The sequence below is a fragment of the Micropterus dolomieu genome, linkage group LG19 (genome assembly GCF_021292245.1).
Source record: "Micropterus dolomieu isolate WLL.071019.BEF.003 ecotype Adirondacks linkage group LG19, ASM2129224v1, whole genome shotgun sequence".
NCBI classification, from domain to species: Eukaryota; Metazoa; Chordata; class Actinopteri; order Centrarchiformes; family Centrarchidae; genus Micropterus; species Micropterus dolomieu.
This window is the reverse complement of record NC_060168.1, coordinates 29,050,159-29,068,718: the sequence shown is the minus strand read 5'-3', so window position 1 is coordinate 29,068,718 and position 18,560 is coordinate 29,050,159. Positions and strand designations below refer to the sequence as shown.

The 18,560-nt window shown below is 41.8% G+C and overlaps 1 protein-coding gene across 1 annotated transcript in view; it reads right to left on the bottom strand.

Annotated features, from left to right (window-relative positions):
- The window catches only part of LOC123957556 (protocadherin Fat 4), a 102,697-nt gene extending 85,947 nt beyond the window's left edge, over positions 1-16,750 (bottom strand). The window contains exon 1 of the mRNA XM_046030437.1: positions 11,489-16,750. Within this exon, the coding sequence (XP_045886393.1) occupies positions 11,489-16,591 (5,103 nt within the window). The 5' untranslated portion in view covers positions 16,592-16,750. The remainder of the gene's footprint in view (positions 1-11,488) is intronic.
- Between the last annotated feature and the right edge of the window lie 1,810 nt (positions 16,751-18,560).

Here is an 18,560-nt window from a genome sequence, read left to right as displayed (position 1 = left end):
TATACCCAAACATTTATCAGCATGATGAAACACAATCTCACTTTCTAAAAGAGAATATGCACAAACACACACTTAGAGACACACACAGCTGGTTGTTTAGCTGCCAAGACAGGAGGTAATGCTTCCGCTCAAGTTACGCCAAGACAGGTCAAAGGTCACACGATTCACTGGGAAAGTCCTGAGAGTGTTGCTTTACATTGGATCACTCAGTCATTATCAAATAACTGCATCAAATGGCAAGAAACCTTTGCAAGATCACGTGTAAATCTGCAAGAGGAGGGATTAGCACAGAGGCAGCTGGCATGCTGTATGACTTCAGCGGTTTTAGGGTAAGATGCAAACACACACACACAGAGTACGCACAAACATGCCTGATTTCTGTTCTGCTATTGCCTGTCTGTCTTTCTCTCTCACCTTAACTATGAGAATTAATTTAGTACATTATTGGCAATTCAGGTTAAACAAGGTATACAAGTAAGCGTAATAATTAAGATTGAACAAAAACATTACTGTGAAAAAGTCAACAGTTTATTTAGCATTCAATTGGAGGCTGCTGATATCTGTAATTAAGTTCTTTATGGGATACCCCAGTAATTTAGTATTGCAATTCCATAAGGGGGACTTGATTTCAATACAATAAGGCAAATCTTCAACATCTTTAGTCCTTAATATTGGTCAAGCTCCAAAAAACTGTTGATCCTACCCTTTCCATAATGTAAGTTTTCATTAACCCACATGGGATAGGGTTTGGCAATATGATTGTTAAAATAGCGTAACAATATAGCACTATATCCATTAAATGTGGGTTTAATTACCCGGAATGAAAGACTAAGGCTGGTGTGAGGCATCCATCCTCTGGAGCCACAGAAGACAATAAATTCTTTCAAACATAACTATTTTCATAGACTGAACCTGAGCAGTACTCCCCTTGATAAACTGATGTAACTGAAACTAATTTTCTTAAAACAACTGAAAAAAAAGTGCTACTGCAGTGAGAGTATTTAAACTGGTTTCTGATGCAAACCAACTCAAGTACTTTCTCACATTCATTCACCAAATTCTTGAAACAAGTTCATTTGTATTGGAAACAGGTTTTAATATTATTACTGCACTGGATCCACCTCCCAAAACTCAATTAGAGAGAGAAATGACATAGATTTTTTGCATCGTGAAAAGCATTTGGGGGCAGATTTTCAGTGAGCTAAGAATAAGTTTCAAGTGTTATGTTGTTGTCCATCCCTCTCTCTCCCTCATATACCCACAGGATTGTGTACTCAGTCTGCAGACCTCAGTGTAAGTGAAGCCCCCTGGAGGAGATAGAGACATAATGTAATATCTGATCACCCTCCATGTAATACCATAAGAACACAATGTCCTGGGAGGGAGACTTCATTATGATCTGTCCGTCAACAGCGGGCCAGCCAAGTTTAGACAAAGTTTTGGATGATTCATTTTTCAATGGCTTGCTTTTTTTCTTCTTCATCTCGGGGAGCTACGTGTCAGTGCCAGAGCAGGATAACCGCAGAAAAATGAGGAGAGGGCGCCAAGATTTGGTAGATTGTGCAAAAAGCATGCAACAGTACAGTTTAAGGGTGAAGGCATGAACTGTTACAAGAAGGTATGTATGTGAGCAAGCAGGCACACATGTAAACACACACACACACACACACACACACACACACACAAACACAAACACAAGCAATGCAAACAAAGTCAAAATAGTCTGTTGTTTGAAAGTAAAGACCATAAAGTCAACTTTCAGAACAGCACTTTGTTAAATTACACCTCGACATCCACACACAATAGAGCTTGGTGAAATTAGGCCACTTCATCCATTTGCATATAGGAAAATCACAGTGTGGGCAAAAAAGAAAAGAAATAAAAAGAGTAAAAATAGCACATTGTCAACGAATGTAATTTAAGCCAGATCCGCAGCTTTCTTTCGTGTCCTTTAACATCTCATACCAGTCAGACTTCTTTTGTAGTTTGAGATATCACCAACTTTAACAAAAACATAACTTTTTTTCTGACAACAGACCCACGGAGGGCAGCTCAGGTACCCCGATTGCAAGTGAGAGCCTGAGTAACATTGACTGGACCCGCACATCGCTGCCCAGAACCCTTACCAGCTGGTTTCAATTATACAGGCCCAAATGGAGAGGGGAGAGGAAGGCCACATTCACCAAAATGGCTAGCTATTTCAAGCCAGGAGTCCTTTCTGCTCTCTGTTTCTGACAGATCAGTTGTTCGAAATTTGTGTAAACACAGTGTCTTGTTTGCTATCGAGGGCCAGCTTTTGCTAGCTGCCATGCAGAGCCACACAGCATTCCGTGCGAGATGGAAATGTTTCAACGCAAGACTTACATCCAATGTGCTCTATGATATTTCTCTGAAAAAATGCTTTAAGATTATTGCTTTGGAAACACAGAGTAGCCACGCCAACATCGAGCCGACTCTGATCCAAGAATCTCCTTGAATGAGATAATAATCCTCCAAAGTGAGGCTCATGCTCTGCAGTTATTGTCTCGATGACCACAAGCTATTTTCCTTGAGACGTTCCACTCGGCTACGTGCTCAAACAACCACAGCCTTTCTGCAGAACGACCCATGGGAGGATGATGTGTATGGGCAATTTAACAAGTAGGGAAGCTTGTGTGTTGAGGAGGTTTTGTTCAGATTCAACAAAGCTGCACAGAAACACCTGATATGAAGCACCTGTCAGTTCAATAAAAGTTTAAAGGGTCAGTTCACCCAAATGACAAAAGGTTTTACTTACCTCTAGTTATATCTCACTTTCATCTAGTAATATCTTATAATGCAGATTTGGCCAGTTTTTGAGACATCTGCCTCCATTGATATGGAATTGGATACAGAAATCATATGCATAGAGTGAAACCACTAGAAGTAAATACTTTTTTAGGTGAACTGACCCTTTAATCTTAGGTTTTCCTTTAAATAGATTTTAAGTGAAATAAGACCACAGTATAATTTATATTATGTACAACATAGCTTTTGAATGAAGATACAAGGGAAATATTCAAACCCAAGAATTTTTTTAATGGCTGCATTATTACATTAAAAGGAAACTTTGGGATCTCCCCTAGAATTTTAAATGAAGTTATGTGGGTGGATAAGGTTTTAGAGGTAAATAAGGCTACACAATTACTATAGATATGTCCTTACAAAAGAAGGGTATAAAGGATTTGAAAACAAGAAGAACAAAACATTATAAACAGCTATAATAAGGGGAAAACCCCATTTGATCACACAAGATGGGTCAGTAGATTTGCAAGGATTGAGACAAGGCCAACAAGCTGTCAAATGAAGAGCATGAACAGAATTACGAAGAACACTCTCTTGCATGATTTTAAAAATCTAACAACTTGCATAGAAATTGAGTGCCGGAAAAGTCATGCAGGGACATTTTGAAAGCTGAAATATTTAAATTCCAAAATTGAAAACAGCTGCAAATTGACTGTGGCTTGGCTTGTTTTGTGAGTTAAGACCTGCACAGCAGCGCAAGCAGGAACACGCACAACGTTTTGCAAGCTTTTATAAGCAATATAATCACAACAACACAACTACAAAACCTAAAATATAAGTTAAGTACAAATGCTAAATCATAATATGGTTAACCTCTAAATAAACCTAGACTGTGTGCTGCACAGAGTAGGATCTACAGTGGATCTCCTGATGGAAAACTCATAAAATAAGAGTGGAGATAACAATAACATAGGCTCTCGCTCTCTGGTGCCAGTCTATCTTTGCTTGTCTCCTGCCTCTGACACTAAAGCCGTACTCCAGCCCTCCCTCCCTTGCTCCCAGCTCAACCCCCTCCGTCCCTCTTTTTACTCCCTCCATCTCCCTTCTAGCTCCTAAATCATCTGTCCGGGCTGTGGGAGATACCCCTTCCTGCTCAGGGTCGCTCGTCTTACCACAAGCTGTGGAGATGAGGTGTGTATACATTTGTGTGTGTGTGCATGGGAGAACAGTGCATACGATGCAGAAAACGCACATCCTCTTTCCCCTTCTCGTTTGATGTCCCTGGAGGTGGGGGGGGATCTGTGAAGGAGGCGACCGCACAAAATGTCACTTTGGAGGTGCCATTGATGGACGGCCAGCGGGAAGTGAGATGTGCAAAAGAGCAGGAGTGAGCTCTTTTTTCTTTTTCTCAGACAAAAAGCAGAGAGAGACAGGTCAACGAGGCAGCACGGTCAAGTTTTAGCTCTGAAAACAATGGAAATTTGCTGTGTGTATCTCTGCATGTGGATGTGTTCGAGTGTTTGTTGATGCTAGAGAGCTCAGTAAGTCACGTGTAAGAACAAATCATTCTGTAGCTGGGATCCATTATTACCGCAGAGAATATGTGCCAAAATCAACCCTCCACTCTCCCTCTCTCTCTCTGACTCCCTTCGTTTTACAAGTGAAAGTAGTGGAACACTATTTTTTTTCAAAGCTGGACAGACTTGGGCATATTTTATGGTCCCTTCACAGTCAGAGGAGAGCAGAGAAAAGTGATGAAGAAATCTCCTGGATGTAGTTATACTCAGGCAAAGATTTATTTCCCTGTGTAGCAGTTGCTCAAGGAAAATGTAAGACCTAAATCATAGCTATACCTGATAATTCCCACTTCAACTTCTCCCAATCAACCATGCTGTGGTTGAGTGACTGTATAGCTTGGAAACTTTAGATCACAGTTTATGATGGACCTTTCTGATTGCACTTGAAGAAATCCCTCCCTCCCAGTACAAAATGGTCAACGGCTCCCTTTTGATCACGCCTGATTCTGCAGACCAAAGGAGAAAAGCATTCCCAGCGGAGATTAATACTATTTCAGTCACACATTTGGTCCGAGCATGTGTGCTTAAGACAGAGGAATGACCCTTCCCAAATGAGGCATGACAATCAAAGTCACAGAAAAAGAGAAATGTATCTCTGATGTAAAAATAAACCTGATGATGCAAAACTCTGCGGAGCATGCACAGCTCTGGCCACATCCATTTATTATTCTAACCCCAGGTCCTGCATTGACTTTGCATGAGGCAGAAAGGGGTAAAAATGGAGAAAAAAAAAGAGTCTGCGGACAGTCAACCGCAGAGCTGAAAGAGTTTTCTTTTAATATACATGTACATTCTTTATAAACATAATTTAGCGGCAAACCAAGTTTAAAAATAGAGTGTGTGAATAATTTTTGTTTTAACCTGTTTAGAGTAGCAGCAGGGTGGAGTTACCACACCAGGACAATTCAGTTTGCCACACAAGACAATACAATGAGTGCTACAAAGTTATGACAATGCCATTGAATTCTGAAAGGTAATTGTGTGTACTTTTACTTTTGTTTACTTTGACTAGATATAACAATATCTAGATTGTACTAATGCAGTAAAACCTACTCAGATCAAAGGCTGGGTACTGAACATCGATACTTATTGGGTATGGACTGAAATGTGTCCATTGCAGCATCAACAACTGTGCCAAAAGCTGCAATGGAATACTTGGTCAAAGACATAACCTTGTTTACTGACTCTTTTGATCCAATAGTTCCCAATTTAAACAGAATTTTGACAATTTTATTGAGCAGTGTTTTTGGTTTAGTTGAACTGGTGAGAAATGGTAGATATTTTAAAGGTTCACAAGACAAAAAGGTTACGCACCACTGATCTAAGGCATCAGAAGAAATATCATTTTAAATATCATAAAATATCCTTAAAAAATCATCATTCAGGCATCATAGTGGCACTAGAATTGGCACTGCAATACCTAGAATGACCTAGGTCATGACAGGCTCTTTTCCACACAGGTCCAAAATCTCTTCATTTTACCACTTAATTTATTCAGATTCCAATCCAATGTATCCAATTACATACAATAATCCTAAATTTGAACATTTTGCATTGTAAGCATGTTAAAACAAATTCACATGACAAATAATGAAGCAACACAATAATATAACTTCATGAAAAACTATGCCTTGGATAATTAATTTGGCTCATTAGTCACTTGAGCTGGTAACCAGCCAAGTATAAAGATCTGAATCTTTATTAAAAATCTTCTTCGCTTGTAAAATACCAAAACTGACTGTAAATTGCGGGATTGAACAGCCTTTATGGCTTGTGGCCCAAAAAAAAGTTAGTATTGCTCTTTGATTACTAACGTGACGCTTGGCTTCACTTTATAGAACATGGCATAGCACAAAAGTATGACCCTGCTCCTGACCTTTCAGCCCATAGTTTGACAAATGTGTAGTAAGAGCTGAGCCAGTCGCTGCTTTCTGATGAGAAGAAAGTCAAACATGGTGAAATGTGAGACAGCTTGTTATAAAACTACAGTTAAAATTTTTGAGACTTCAAGCTATAGGAGATCAAACACAAAGCACCACAATGTTATCCATATTCATCTGAAGTGGTCAAATCAGCTGGAGAGCAGCCGTAACTGCTTAACACTTTTCCAAACAAAGTTGCACTGTGGCACAAAATAAATGAATCGAGACAAACACAAACAAACAGTCTGATGTAATAAAAGGACATAAATTGCTGGGTTCATTAAGGCTCAGTATGAATCTGCAGAATAGAAGTCTTAAAATATCCGAATGATCTTATTTGACAGTAAAATAATCATAATAATCTAGATGAAACTGAATTATTTTGATTGTGGCTACCATTTAATGTTTTCCTGCTTTTGAGAAGTAGTGTGGTCAGTGTGTGTGTGTGCATTTGGCAACATTTTCTTGCACGCATCTATGCATGAGTGAATGTTTATCCAACTTTTATGGTGACTGTCTCGTAAAATGGACAGGCGCTCTGGGACAACCTGCGCTCCTCTGCACCGGCTCGCCCACAGGTTCACCCGGAGCGACCACCTACCAGGAGGGCTGAGCAGATGCTCACCTCCTTGCTGACCATTTCAAAAACGCGTGTCCAGTCAGATTACTGCATGAATTACAACTTTGGCTACGGCCGGACTGGACTGTTACCACCCTTTCTCAAGCACATGTGCAAAAGCAGAGAAACATTCAAAAAAATTGCAATTAGACCATGAATTACAATACACAAGGAGGCAGTTTGTTCTGCATCATTCCTCTTCCAGTTGTTGTTAAATGTCCCTTCTGAGGAACATGAAATTCTAATACTAAGCTCGTGTATGATTCGAATCTAATCAAAGCATTTTTTTTTATTCAACAAAGAACACTAAATGCTCCGCTTAAGGGGGTATCAGTATCACTGTTCGACCTATGTCTGAAAACTGCAGTCATCAATATTTCAATTTTTATTAATACTCACACAGACAAATGCACAAAGACAGCATCCACATCGTATTGTCCAGCCATACAAGACCTTCTCCTCCCTGCCTCGGTAACCTGGCTGGTCTTACACTTTTCACAGAGGTTTATGCCCCCCCTCTCTATCTTCTCTACAACCTCAAAACTGAATCTGCCAAATCACATGTCTCTCAGAGTTCATGTTGGGGAGGTTCAGCGTCACCAAAACACTGAACAGAAGAAAGAAAAATGAAAGACAGACAGAAAGAAAAGCAAAGTGACTTTGAAGTTCGTTGCCAACAGGATTTATGAATCTGACCGATCCACAACACAGAGAGAGACAAACAGATTCCCAGAGACACAAAGCAGGCAGGCAGACACGAAAGAGATGCAAAGACACAAAGATATACAGCTTAACAAAGAGCAGGATGAATATAACAGCTCAAGCTATCCATAGCAACAGAGATCAACTCTGATTTCTGTATCTGCATCAGCTATCTGCATCCCCTGACTGATATGTCCAAAAGTTCTAAGTAGGCAGAGTGAGCGCTTTTCCCCCCACCAGGGCTCCTGTTCTTGTACTATAGTACAAGAACAGGAGCCCTGCCCTTGCCTCTACCTTCCCATGATTCCTTGCAACACTGCCTATATCTGGCACTTCCCCTCCACCCCTCCTACTCCTACATTCCCACAACTCCCAATAACAGCGCATGACATGTCCCTCCCTAAAACACTCTTTTCTTTCTTTTTTCAATCTCACAACTCCAAACAGCTATACTGTACGTTCCTCACTGATGAGGAGAGGGGAGGAAAGGTGGCTGACAGGGGCCTCCATGCACACTCCTAAATCTGCCAAGGCAAGACACTGGCACAGACAAAAAAAATAACAAAAGACTCCTGATCCGAGCCCGGAGCAGCGCAACACTTTATCGGTGAAGGCAAAACAAAGGAAGGCCTGTTGAACACTCCGACTGTGTTTACTTTCAAGGGGGAACAATGCCTTTAAGAGGAGGGGGCAAGGACTGATGTGGCACTTGAGCGCCTCTCCGATAAAAAAACAGCATTTCATTTTGATTCACAGTGAGTTAAAGAAAACAGTTTTAGCAGTCAGGTCTATAGTGCCTGGAGGGTTTGAAGGTGAGGAGTCAGGTGAAGGGAAGAGTCTAGAAGACAAGAAACAGATAGTGGAGGTGAGAGAGACATCTTCTATATATATATACACTATTTACGTTGATCGCATATGACAGCTTATAACATAAGCAACACACATATTGTAAGCTGTGTAACATAATTGTGCTGCTATTTAGATCCCAAAGAGACCAAACAGGTAAAGTCACAAAAGACCTGCTGATGGACTTTTGAGAGGTTTCTATGTACATATTGGTACTTTTTGTTCGCCATTAAAACTGGATTACAATTTAACTGTCTATATCTTGTTAATCTCATCTGACTAAACCTGCCATCATCTGCCAAGCCACAAACTTTCAACATTCAAGCGTGTTTCAGACTTCCCTATCATACATAATATCTGTTGTGCCTTCTAACCTTTACACTTGTTATAAAGTTGCAAGATGTGTTGACAAGTATATAAAAACATCCCTTAACATTAGCACACATAAAAATAATTTCTAGTGCATAACCATGCACTTAATATCAGTCCAGCATATTGCACTACTGCTCATACCCCAATCAGTGATGTGCAGGTGTTTGGTCTTTAACATCTGATGGGAAACACATGCTGTCACTTCACTGATTAGGTTGTGGCCAAAAATGGAACCAATGCTTGAAATTTTCAGCTCTCGGAGAGAAGTCATAGGTGATTCAGTGTGATTTTACTCTGTATTAGTTATGGGGGGGAGTGGCTTCTCTCCCCCTCTAAATGAAGCCATGGCAGGATGTTTTGAATCAAAACTTGGAGTAAAATAAAAAACATCCTCCTGAACACTTTCAATGGAATTTGGATTCACCAACAATGGATGAATCCGCTGCCAAGAGATTTTTATTTCAGCCTCTGTATCTGTATCAGCTAGAGGAAGAAACACGTAGATTTCTGGGTAATGAAGTAATTTGCATGACTTTCCAAAGTGACACTTAGAAGCTGTTGAAGAATGACAACAAAATATGATCATCTAAATTTCTTATAAGTCACTGCACCACCACTGGTTGGCCAAAATAAATGCCCATTGCACATAAAACATGACCCAGATGTGCACATACATGACAGACCTAATCAACAAACACAGACAATAAAACTTTCTAAGATGTGAAGAAGGTCAGGAAAACCAAGAATCCCCTCTCTCTACTCTTTCCATTGCAGGCCCAGCAGCGTCCTGAGTTGTTTAAGATCATGAATGTTGATAAAGCATGTCAAAGCCAAATTCTCTTTGTTTGAGTGTTTCCAAAACATCACACACGGTGCATAGTAGAGGAAAAAATGCCTCATGCATCCAATCAATGGGGAAAATGGGAAATGGAGAATGTGAAAGGGTCACAACCCCTGGGGTGGAAATAGTCCCCAGTTGCTACCGGGTATCTGGTGTGTAAACACTGCACTGGAAAAACATTAGTCTAAGTCTGAAGGTTCATACATTATGGTACCACACTGTCTTTTGAGGTCCTATTGACAGAGGAGCTACAAATAGTATCAATATGACGTTCAGTTTTGCCTTAAAAATATAGCCATGAAGACGGCTGCCCATTGCATTTCAGCACAAACCAGCCCATATTTCCAAATGTGGAAGGTAATTTTAATTCCTCCAAGTTATTAGATCTCACACTTCTCAAAATGGAGACTACTCAGCCAGGTGGTATGGTAAAGTCATCTCCAAGGGGTGAGAAAGTTCAAGGTAAGCATGAAACCAATATAGAGTTTAAGGTTTGGGAATGGAGCACTGAAGCACTATATTCTCTCATTAGCCCAACAGTAGAGTCTGCAGGAAAGCAGATTGCCATCTTTGCTGCAGGCTAAGTGAGAGAACATTTGATATTCCCATTTGGCCTGAGCGAACCTTTAAGTTAACTTAGCTAACACGATTTTGCCAAGTAATCCTTGATTTCAATAATATGTGAGTTTGTCTCCAAATAACTGATTGCTGTATTGGATTTCAGTTTCAATATTTGCAGTGGTTGAAAAGGCATCATTAACAACTGTCAAAGGCATCCCACTAATCTTAAACTCTTAAATCATCAGACATTTTTTAAACGTAGTAACACAAAACACATTTAGAGAGGAGAAGAAGTTTACACCGTTTGGGTTTTTACTCTGAAAAGTCCAACTTAAATGCAGCATGTGTGTCATCAAACCCTGTAATAACAAAGCATTTCAAGTCCTGGTTAAAATTAAAGCCTGAAAAAGGTGCATCGCATGATGCAAACTCGGTGGCCAGCTTAAGTTTCACTCCCTCTGCCCTCAGCGTCTTTTCACAGAGTCTTAAGAGGTCACCCAATTTTAATGGTCACTTATTGCCTGTGGAGCTGTTCTTTGTGGTATAAAGGTACCCAAAGACCACCCCAGTGCCAAAGCAGCCTGAGGCTCAAGGGCTCAAAATAATACTGGCACTGATGATGCATACCTGCACTGCGAGATTATCAATTACTCCCCTTTTCATTTTTACTTGAGACTCAGATGAAACCATGATGGGCCTTGAACCTGAAACAGCAGCCCTAAATGATTTATGGCAACAGTGGGGAAATTAAAAAGTGGTCATTTTTTGATTTGTGCAGTTCATATCTGCTGATAAGAATATTTCAGTTCACGAGAGCAGGAGAGGAGCTCATCCAGAAGACATGCAGCACTCATTTCCCTTTTCTAGACTGCTCAAACATTAGAGGCGGCGCTTTCATGATGAATTGTTATGGCTAGTATGTATTTGGGAATGGGAAAAATAAAGTTATCATGCCAAAGAACAAGGCCTTCTTACTTATGTCCAAGAAAATTATGATTTAATATAATGCAGAGCCATGCGTTTTAAAAAAAGGAATTTAATTAATGAGCAGTCAAATGCAATAGGTGGCTCTGTTTTATGTGTGACTTGGACAGTCTAACTCCCCATTTTTTCCAGTTTCAAAGCTTGATCTCATTATACTTATTCCATCCAAATGTCTATTACAAATGCCAGTGGGTGAGTTCATGCCCTCTCCCTGCCAAATAGATCAAATAGACCAATAGAGCAAAATATAAGGTGGCTTTCCAGTACCTGTAGAGAACAGAAAAGTCAGCAGTGTACTAACCTCAGCACGCTGTGTTCTGGGCTGGCTGGCATCTGTCTCGATGGCATACACATCCACCAGGTAGAGGTCGGAGCCTTGTTCTCTGTCCAGCTCTGCAGCAGTCTGTATCACTCCAGTGTGGCGGCCAATGGTGAAAAGGCGTCCCACTGCTTTTCCACCACTGCGAACCGCCACAATGAAATACTCCACTTTAGTCGCTGAGCCCCGCGGGCTTGAGGCATCCAGGGAGATGACGTTGGTGCCCGGCGGCTGCCCCTCTTTGAGGATAGTGATGTATTTTGGCTGGGAGAAAACAGGCCCATCCATCCCTTGGAGGATGATGGTCAGCTCAGTTCTGGAGGTCTTGCGGTCAGTGCCGTGGTCAGTGGCTGACACTGTGAGGGTGTACATGAGTCGAGACTGTACCAGCTGAGAGGCCAGACGAATATCTCCGCTGTACCTGTCCATGATGAAAGTGTTAGTATCCCCTTCTATGAGCTCGTACTCCACTTCCCCATTTGCCCCGTCATCGGGGTCAAAGGCCACCACTGTTGTCAGGATGGAGCCGATGACTATGTTGGGCTCAGCCACTAGGGCGTTCTGGGACACAAAAGTGGGAACATTGTCATTCTGGTCTGTGACCCATATTGTGACATTTTTCAGGGCAAAACGGCGGAATTCAACTGGAACAGCCTGGTCAGTGGCTTTGATTGTCAGCTCGAACAGATTTGAAAACTCCCTATCAACTTCCTTATTGGTGTAGATGAGCCCAGTGCTTGGATCAATGCTGAAGTGGCTACCTCGGGGAATCTGTTGAACAATGGAGTACTCCAGCTGCCCGTTTATGTCTGCATCTGTGTCATGAGCTGTAATTGTCATGACTGAAGTTGAGATTGGAAGATTTTCAGGGATAGATTTGAAAATGTCGCCAGGGGTAAATATGGGAGGGTTGTCGTTAAAGTCCCTGACATGTATGACCACAGGAATGGATGAAGAGCGGGGTGGTCTGCCATTGTCCTTTGCAGTGATGTTGAGTTTGTAAAATGACTGAGTTTCATAGTCCAGCTTTTTAACCAGAAAGATGCTGCCGGTGTTGGGGCTAATGCTGAAAGTGCCGTGGTTGTTTGTGGCTGTGATACTATACGTTATTTCTGCATTCTGACCAGAATCTGCATCAGTGGCGGTCACAGAAGCCACCAGCTCCCCTATCCTCATGTTCTCCAGGACGTCCACAGACAGTGAGGGTTTAGGAAAGGAGGGGGAGTTGTCATTCTCATCCAGGATGCTAATACTAAGCATACAGGAGGAGGACAAGGGCACATCTCCAGCATCAACAGCTATGATTTTCAATGAATAGGAGGATGTGGATTCATAGTCCAGCTTTCCTACTAAAGTAACCTGTCCAGAGCTGCTATCAATAGTAAACTGTCTTTCCTCGTTGCCTTCAGGGATGTGATAGTGAACCAGTCCATTTTTGTTCTCATCCACATCAGAGGCGGAGACCCGCAGCAGTTGTGTCATGTTTTGAGCTGACTCTGATATGGAGGCCTGGTAAATGTCTTTGGTGAATTTAGGCGTGTTGTCGTTGATGTCTTGAATGTAAACTTGCACTTTGGCCTGGTCTCTGAGGGGCTTGGGGAGACCCTGGTCAGACGAGACGATCACAAAGCTGAACATGGCGGCGCCTCTTTGTCTCATGAGCGACTCGCGATCAAACTGCAGCGTGCTGGTCAACTCCCCGGTGATGGCGTTCAGCTCAAAGTTGGGCTGCTGTGTCTCAAATGTATATCTGACCTCACTGTTTGGGCCAAAGTCCTTATCCTCTGCAAAAACACGCCCAACCAGTGACCCCCTTTTCTGCTCTTCCTCAAAATGAAACACATAATTGGTGCTGTTAAAGAGGGGACGGTTATCGTTTACGTCATCTAGAATGACACTGACATTGACAGTGGCACTTAGTGGTTCCACAGCCCGGTCTTTGGCCACAACAACTAAGTTATATCTCTCCTGTATCTCTCGGTCTAGCTCTGCTTTGATGTACAACTGCCCATCTGGAAAAATGCCAAACACATCACCTGTGTTCCCATCAACAATGTCATACATAATCTCCCCATTAAGACCAGAGTCTTTGTCAGTGGCCTCAACTTTGAAAAAGCGGCTGTTGACATGCTCAGACTCCAGGATAATGACCTCATAAGAAAGCTGGTCAAACACTGGCGAGTTATCATTGACGTCATACACACTGACGATGAGGATTAGGCTGGAGGTGTGCTGGGGGACCCCCATATCTGATGCAATGACCTCAACCTCGTAAGAGCTTGTGGTGATCTCGAGCGGCCCGGTCAGTGTGATGAGGCCATGCTTTTCATGAATATGAAACAGGCCTTTGGGGTTTTGTTTGAGGCTGTAAACCACCATACCATTTGTCCCTTCATCGGGATCTGAAGCTTTGGCCTGGAATATGACATGGCCTGTGCTCCAGTTTTCCACTGCACTCACATGCTCCACAGCGTGAATGAAATGAGGGGCATTATCATTTAAGTCTTTTACAGTGATGTTAACAAATGCCTCTCCTGTGATCTCCCCAGCTCTGGCTACAACTTTCAGCTGATAGAAACCCTGCTCCTCTCTGTCTATCTGGCTCAATGCTGTGATTTGACCTGCGCTGTTTACAGCAAAAAGCCCCCTCTGGTCACCTGAGGTGATTAGATAGGAAATGTTTGTGTTCAAATCTACAGTGGTGGCTGACACTGTACCTATAACTGTCCCAATGCCCACATTTTCAAACATGACAAAACTGTACACTTTCTGACTAAAGACTGGTGGGTTATCCTGTGTGTCTATGACAGTTACAGTGACTATGGCCTGGATGTGAGAGCGCAGGCCACTTCCATCTGCAGCTGTCACCTGCAGCTGGTAAGCAGTTTTCTCCTCTCTATCCAGGGACTCAAGCGTGGTGATTTTCCCTGTGTTGCTATTAATGCGGAATTTGGAAGCGTCTCCAGCTGTAATTATATATTTGACTGTGCCATTTTTACCTAAATCGGGGTCTGTGGCTGAAACCGTGGTTACATACGAATTTGAAGGCTCGTTTTCTTTCACATTAGCAAAATACTGCACAGGATAGAAAACTGGCCTATTGTCATTGATATCCCTCAGGGTGACGTTGACTTTTCCTACAGAGTGCAAAGGAGGGCTGCCTGCGTCTGCTGCCTGGATGTGGAGTAAGTATGAGGCCTGATCCTCCCTGTCTAGCTCCACGGCTGTGCTTAATCGCCCTGACACGGCATCCAGGCGAAACAGCTCCTGGACTGTGGCTGGAGTATCTGCATCAAATGAGAACCGGATAGTTCCATTGGCCCCGAGGTCGTCATCTGAGGCAGACAGCACCACCAGCTCAGTGCCTGCAGGGGCGTGCTCCACCAGGGAAACATGAAATGTGCTTTGTGTAAATGTGGGCACTTGGTCATTGACATCAGTGATGTTGACTATAAGTTTAGTGTAAGAAATCTTGGGCTGCAGCCCCTGGTCTTTGGCACTAATGTTGAGCACAATTTCAGATGCTATTTCCCTATCCAGCAAAGCGGCGCTGGTAACCAAACCACTGTTTTCACTGATGGAGAACCAGCCCAAAGCGTTTCCAGACACCAGGGAGTAGCGCAGGTTGGCATTCTGCCCAGAGTCACCATCTGTTGCAGAAACCCCTTTAATGTAGCTGCCTTTTGGTATGTCTTCACTGATATCTACTCTGTACAGTGTTTCCTGGAATATGGGTGGGTGATCATTGATATCATTCACAAAAATAACCAGACTAGCAAAAGAGGACCTCGCAATAGGCTTGCCATTGTCTGACACAGACACAGTCAGGTTGTATGAGGAAATTCTCTCTCTGTCTAACACACTGGCCACTTTGATCAGACTTAAATTGGGCACAGGAGACGTGTGCACTTCAAAGTGTCTCTGCTCATTGCCTCCTAAGATTGAAACAGATATGTTACCATTAGCTGTGGGGGAGTCTGAATCTGAAACAGTGAGTAAAGCCACAACTGTGCCAATCTGTGCATTTTCATCAACAGAAGCAAATTTAGAAGTTGTGGGAAAATACCTAAATTTCACTACGGGGTCATTATCATTTACATCTAAAAGTTTAATTGTGGCTTCTGTTCTGCCTGATAGAGAGGGCACCCCGTTGTCTACTGCATGGATAGTCAGGGAGTACTCTTTCTTACTCTCATAATCTAAGCCCTCTTTTATAATAATAGTACCTGCTTTAGGGTCAATTTGGAAAGGTGTCCCTTCATCTAAAAAGTACCTGATTTCCGCATTGGCTCCCTCATCCTGATCTGATGCTGTAATCTGCAGAATACTAGAACCTACTGCTGCATCCTCAAAAACACTGGTTTGATATTGATCTTGCTCAAAAATAGGGGGATTGTCATTTATATCTTGAATAGTGACGTTTACTTGTAGGTAGCCAAACTTTTTCGGGTCTCCTTTGTCCTCTACTTCAATCAGGAGTTGGTAGAAGGGAGTAACTTCCCTGTCCAAGCCTCCAGTTGAAACAAGGTGCAAGAATGCCCCCTCTCCACTAGGATTGACTGTAATATCCAAGCGGAATTTCCTCTGCTCGTTGCCTTTCACTATTCTGTACGTGGTGTGATCAACTCCGTTACTTCCAATGTCTGAATCTGTAGCAGTGTCCAGGATCACCTGCCTGCCGCTGCTGGCGTCCTCTTTAAAAGACACGACAATGGACGCGTCTGGAAACACCGGAGAGTTATCATTTATATCCAAAACTACTATCCTGACCTCAGTGGGGTAGGTGGGTTGGCTGGACAGCACCACGACGTTGATGACATCACTTTGCAAAACCTCTCTGTCAATCACCGAAGAGGTGTAAATGACTCCAGTGGTGCCGTTAATTGCAAAAAGTTTGTGGTTCTCGCTGAAGCGGTACGTGAAGCTGGGCTTGGTCTCTATCGTTCCCACATAGGTGCCGATGGGCTGCTCCTCCAGGACCTGAAACTCTTGACGGACTTGGCTGGATGCTGAGTACTGCGAGAGAGTCCATAACATCAGTAAAATCAAATGAAGCCGGCCTAAGCCCCTACCTGTGAGCGCCATGGTCAGTTAGCCTGTCCACCTTTCTCAGACAGAGTCCATGCCTATGATGCATCAACTTTATTGCGGTTGGACGAGTCACTAAAGCATTGTATTCCAGCAAAGGTCCAGAGAAACCTCAATGGGAAACCATGCAAATACTCTTTCCACACTTATTCAGTGTCCCAAAGTACTCCAGAAGTGTTATTTTATCCGCGCAGCGCTGCGTCTTAATGCAAAAAAAAAAAATCCTCTGAATGGAGAGAATGATTCTACAGATCAGGAACGTTTCATTTCAACTCCTCAAATAACATTTTAAAAACGGAACCTGACAATCCCTTGAAAGACAAAACAAAACAGAAGTTCCTGGATATGCGTGAAGAAAAGTTTATCCAAAGTTAGGGCGCAAGCGAGCGGTCCTGAGTGAGAGCAGGGGGCTCAGCCTACGCACCGTCCCGTGGAATAACGGTGCAGGCGCTTCAGTCATATTGTGCTCAGGAGTCCCAGTAAGTTAGGACAAAGCTGGAGTTCGACAAACTCCCTCCCATCACTGATCCCATTGGATAGCGGTGCTCCTGCCCGCCCTCCCACCGCCTTTACCCTTCCATTGTGCAGCGTAGCCCGTTGTCCCCGCCTGTGGAAGAGGATGTCAATCAAATAAGACAGGTAGGCTATGACCATGTCCTGAGCGGTGTTAATTACTTCAGTAACAGAGTTAAAATGTTCTTCATGAGCACAGGATATGAAAGTTACTCAGAGACCACAAGGAAAACATACAGAAGTATGATATGATAGATATTCTTATGAAAACATGCTCACAATATATCAGATAAATATTTCAAAATAGTAAGAATAATAGGTAACAATGTAAAAATATTTTGAAATCATATTTTAGTGCAAAAAGTCCTGTTGTTTATTTTTGTTGGGTAATTTTAATTCTTTGCACTGTAGATTGTTGTTTGGAAAAGAAAAATACTAATAATAATTATAATTATTTTAATCACATCTTATTGATGATGATTGATATTGACACATCAAAGCAGATAAACTGTTGCTTCCAGTTCCACTAAAATATGTCATTTTAGCCTATTGTCATTTGTGTGTATGCCAGTGTGGTCTTTGTGCTGCTAATATATATATATCCCCCAATTATAACTAGGTGTCTAATAAAGCTCAGTCAGATATTTGCATAATGAAAGTTGCAGGAAGCTTCATAAACGTGGGTGAGTAGCTCCATCTAGTGACAGAATAATGGTACGTCCATACAAACGTGAAAGAATTGAAGCACAACATATTAGAAAAAGACTAAAGGTGTGCCAGAGTAAGAATATAAGCTTTATGGGAGAAGTCTTTTTAAATCTAAAATCATACATATGCAAAATTATTATTATTTTATGCTGCATGTGATGAAAAGTGACATGAACCGCATCACCAATCTATCTGAAATTTGAAACAGACTCATCAACACATCAACAATATTGTACAATTGAAACTGGTACTTCCAACACAGATTGTCACTGCAAATAATAAAATACACAGAAAAAACATCCAGAGTTGGGACAATATAAATGTACATAATTATAAAATAGTCAAACACCAGTACTGGCAATGTGGCCAGGGGTGAATATTTTAGATTTATTATTTATTTTGTTATAACTGGCAAATATGTAACTGGAAATGTGGCCGTTCAGGAGACATTCTTTGCCATTCTAAATACCATTCATAAATGTCTGTCCTACCTTTTACAAAGCTGTCCGAAGTTACGTTTAAACACTTATTCAAAACAATTTCTTAAAATTAATATAGTCAGTATAAAGATGTGTGTGTATATTTTAGTAAAGTAATAGAAAACATTTTTATATTATTTCTGTTTGATGAACCGAACACATTCACATTGTTGTATTTTCTATACATTAAACATGTAATTTTAATAAATAATATGTTTTCATATTCACTCTATATCTTCACCAGCAGTGTTCACATTGTAGTTTCA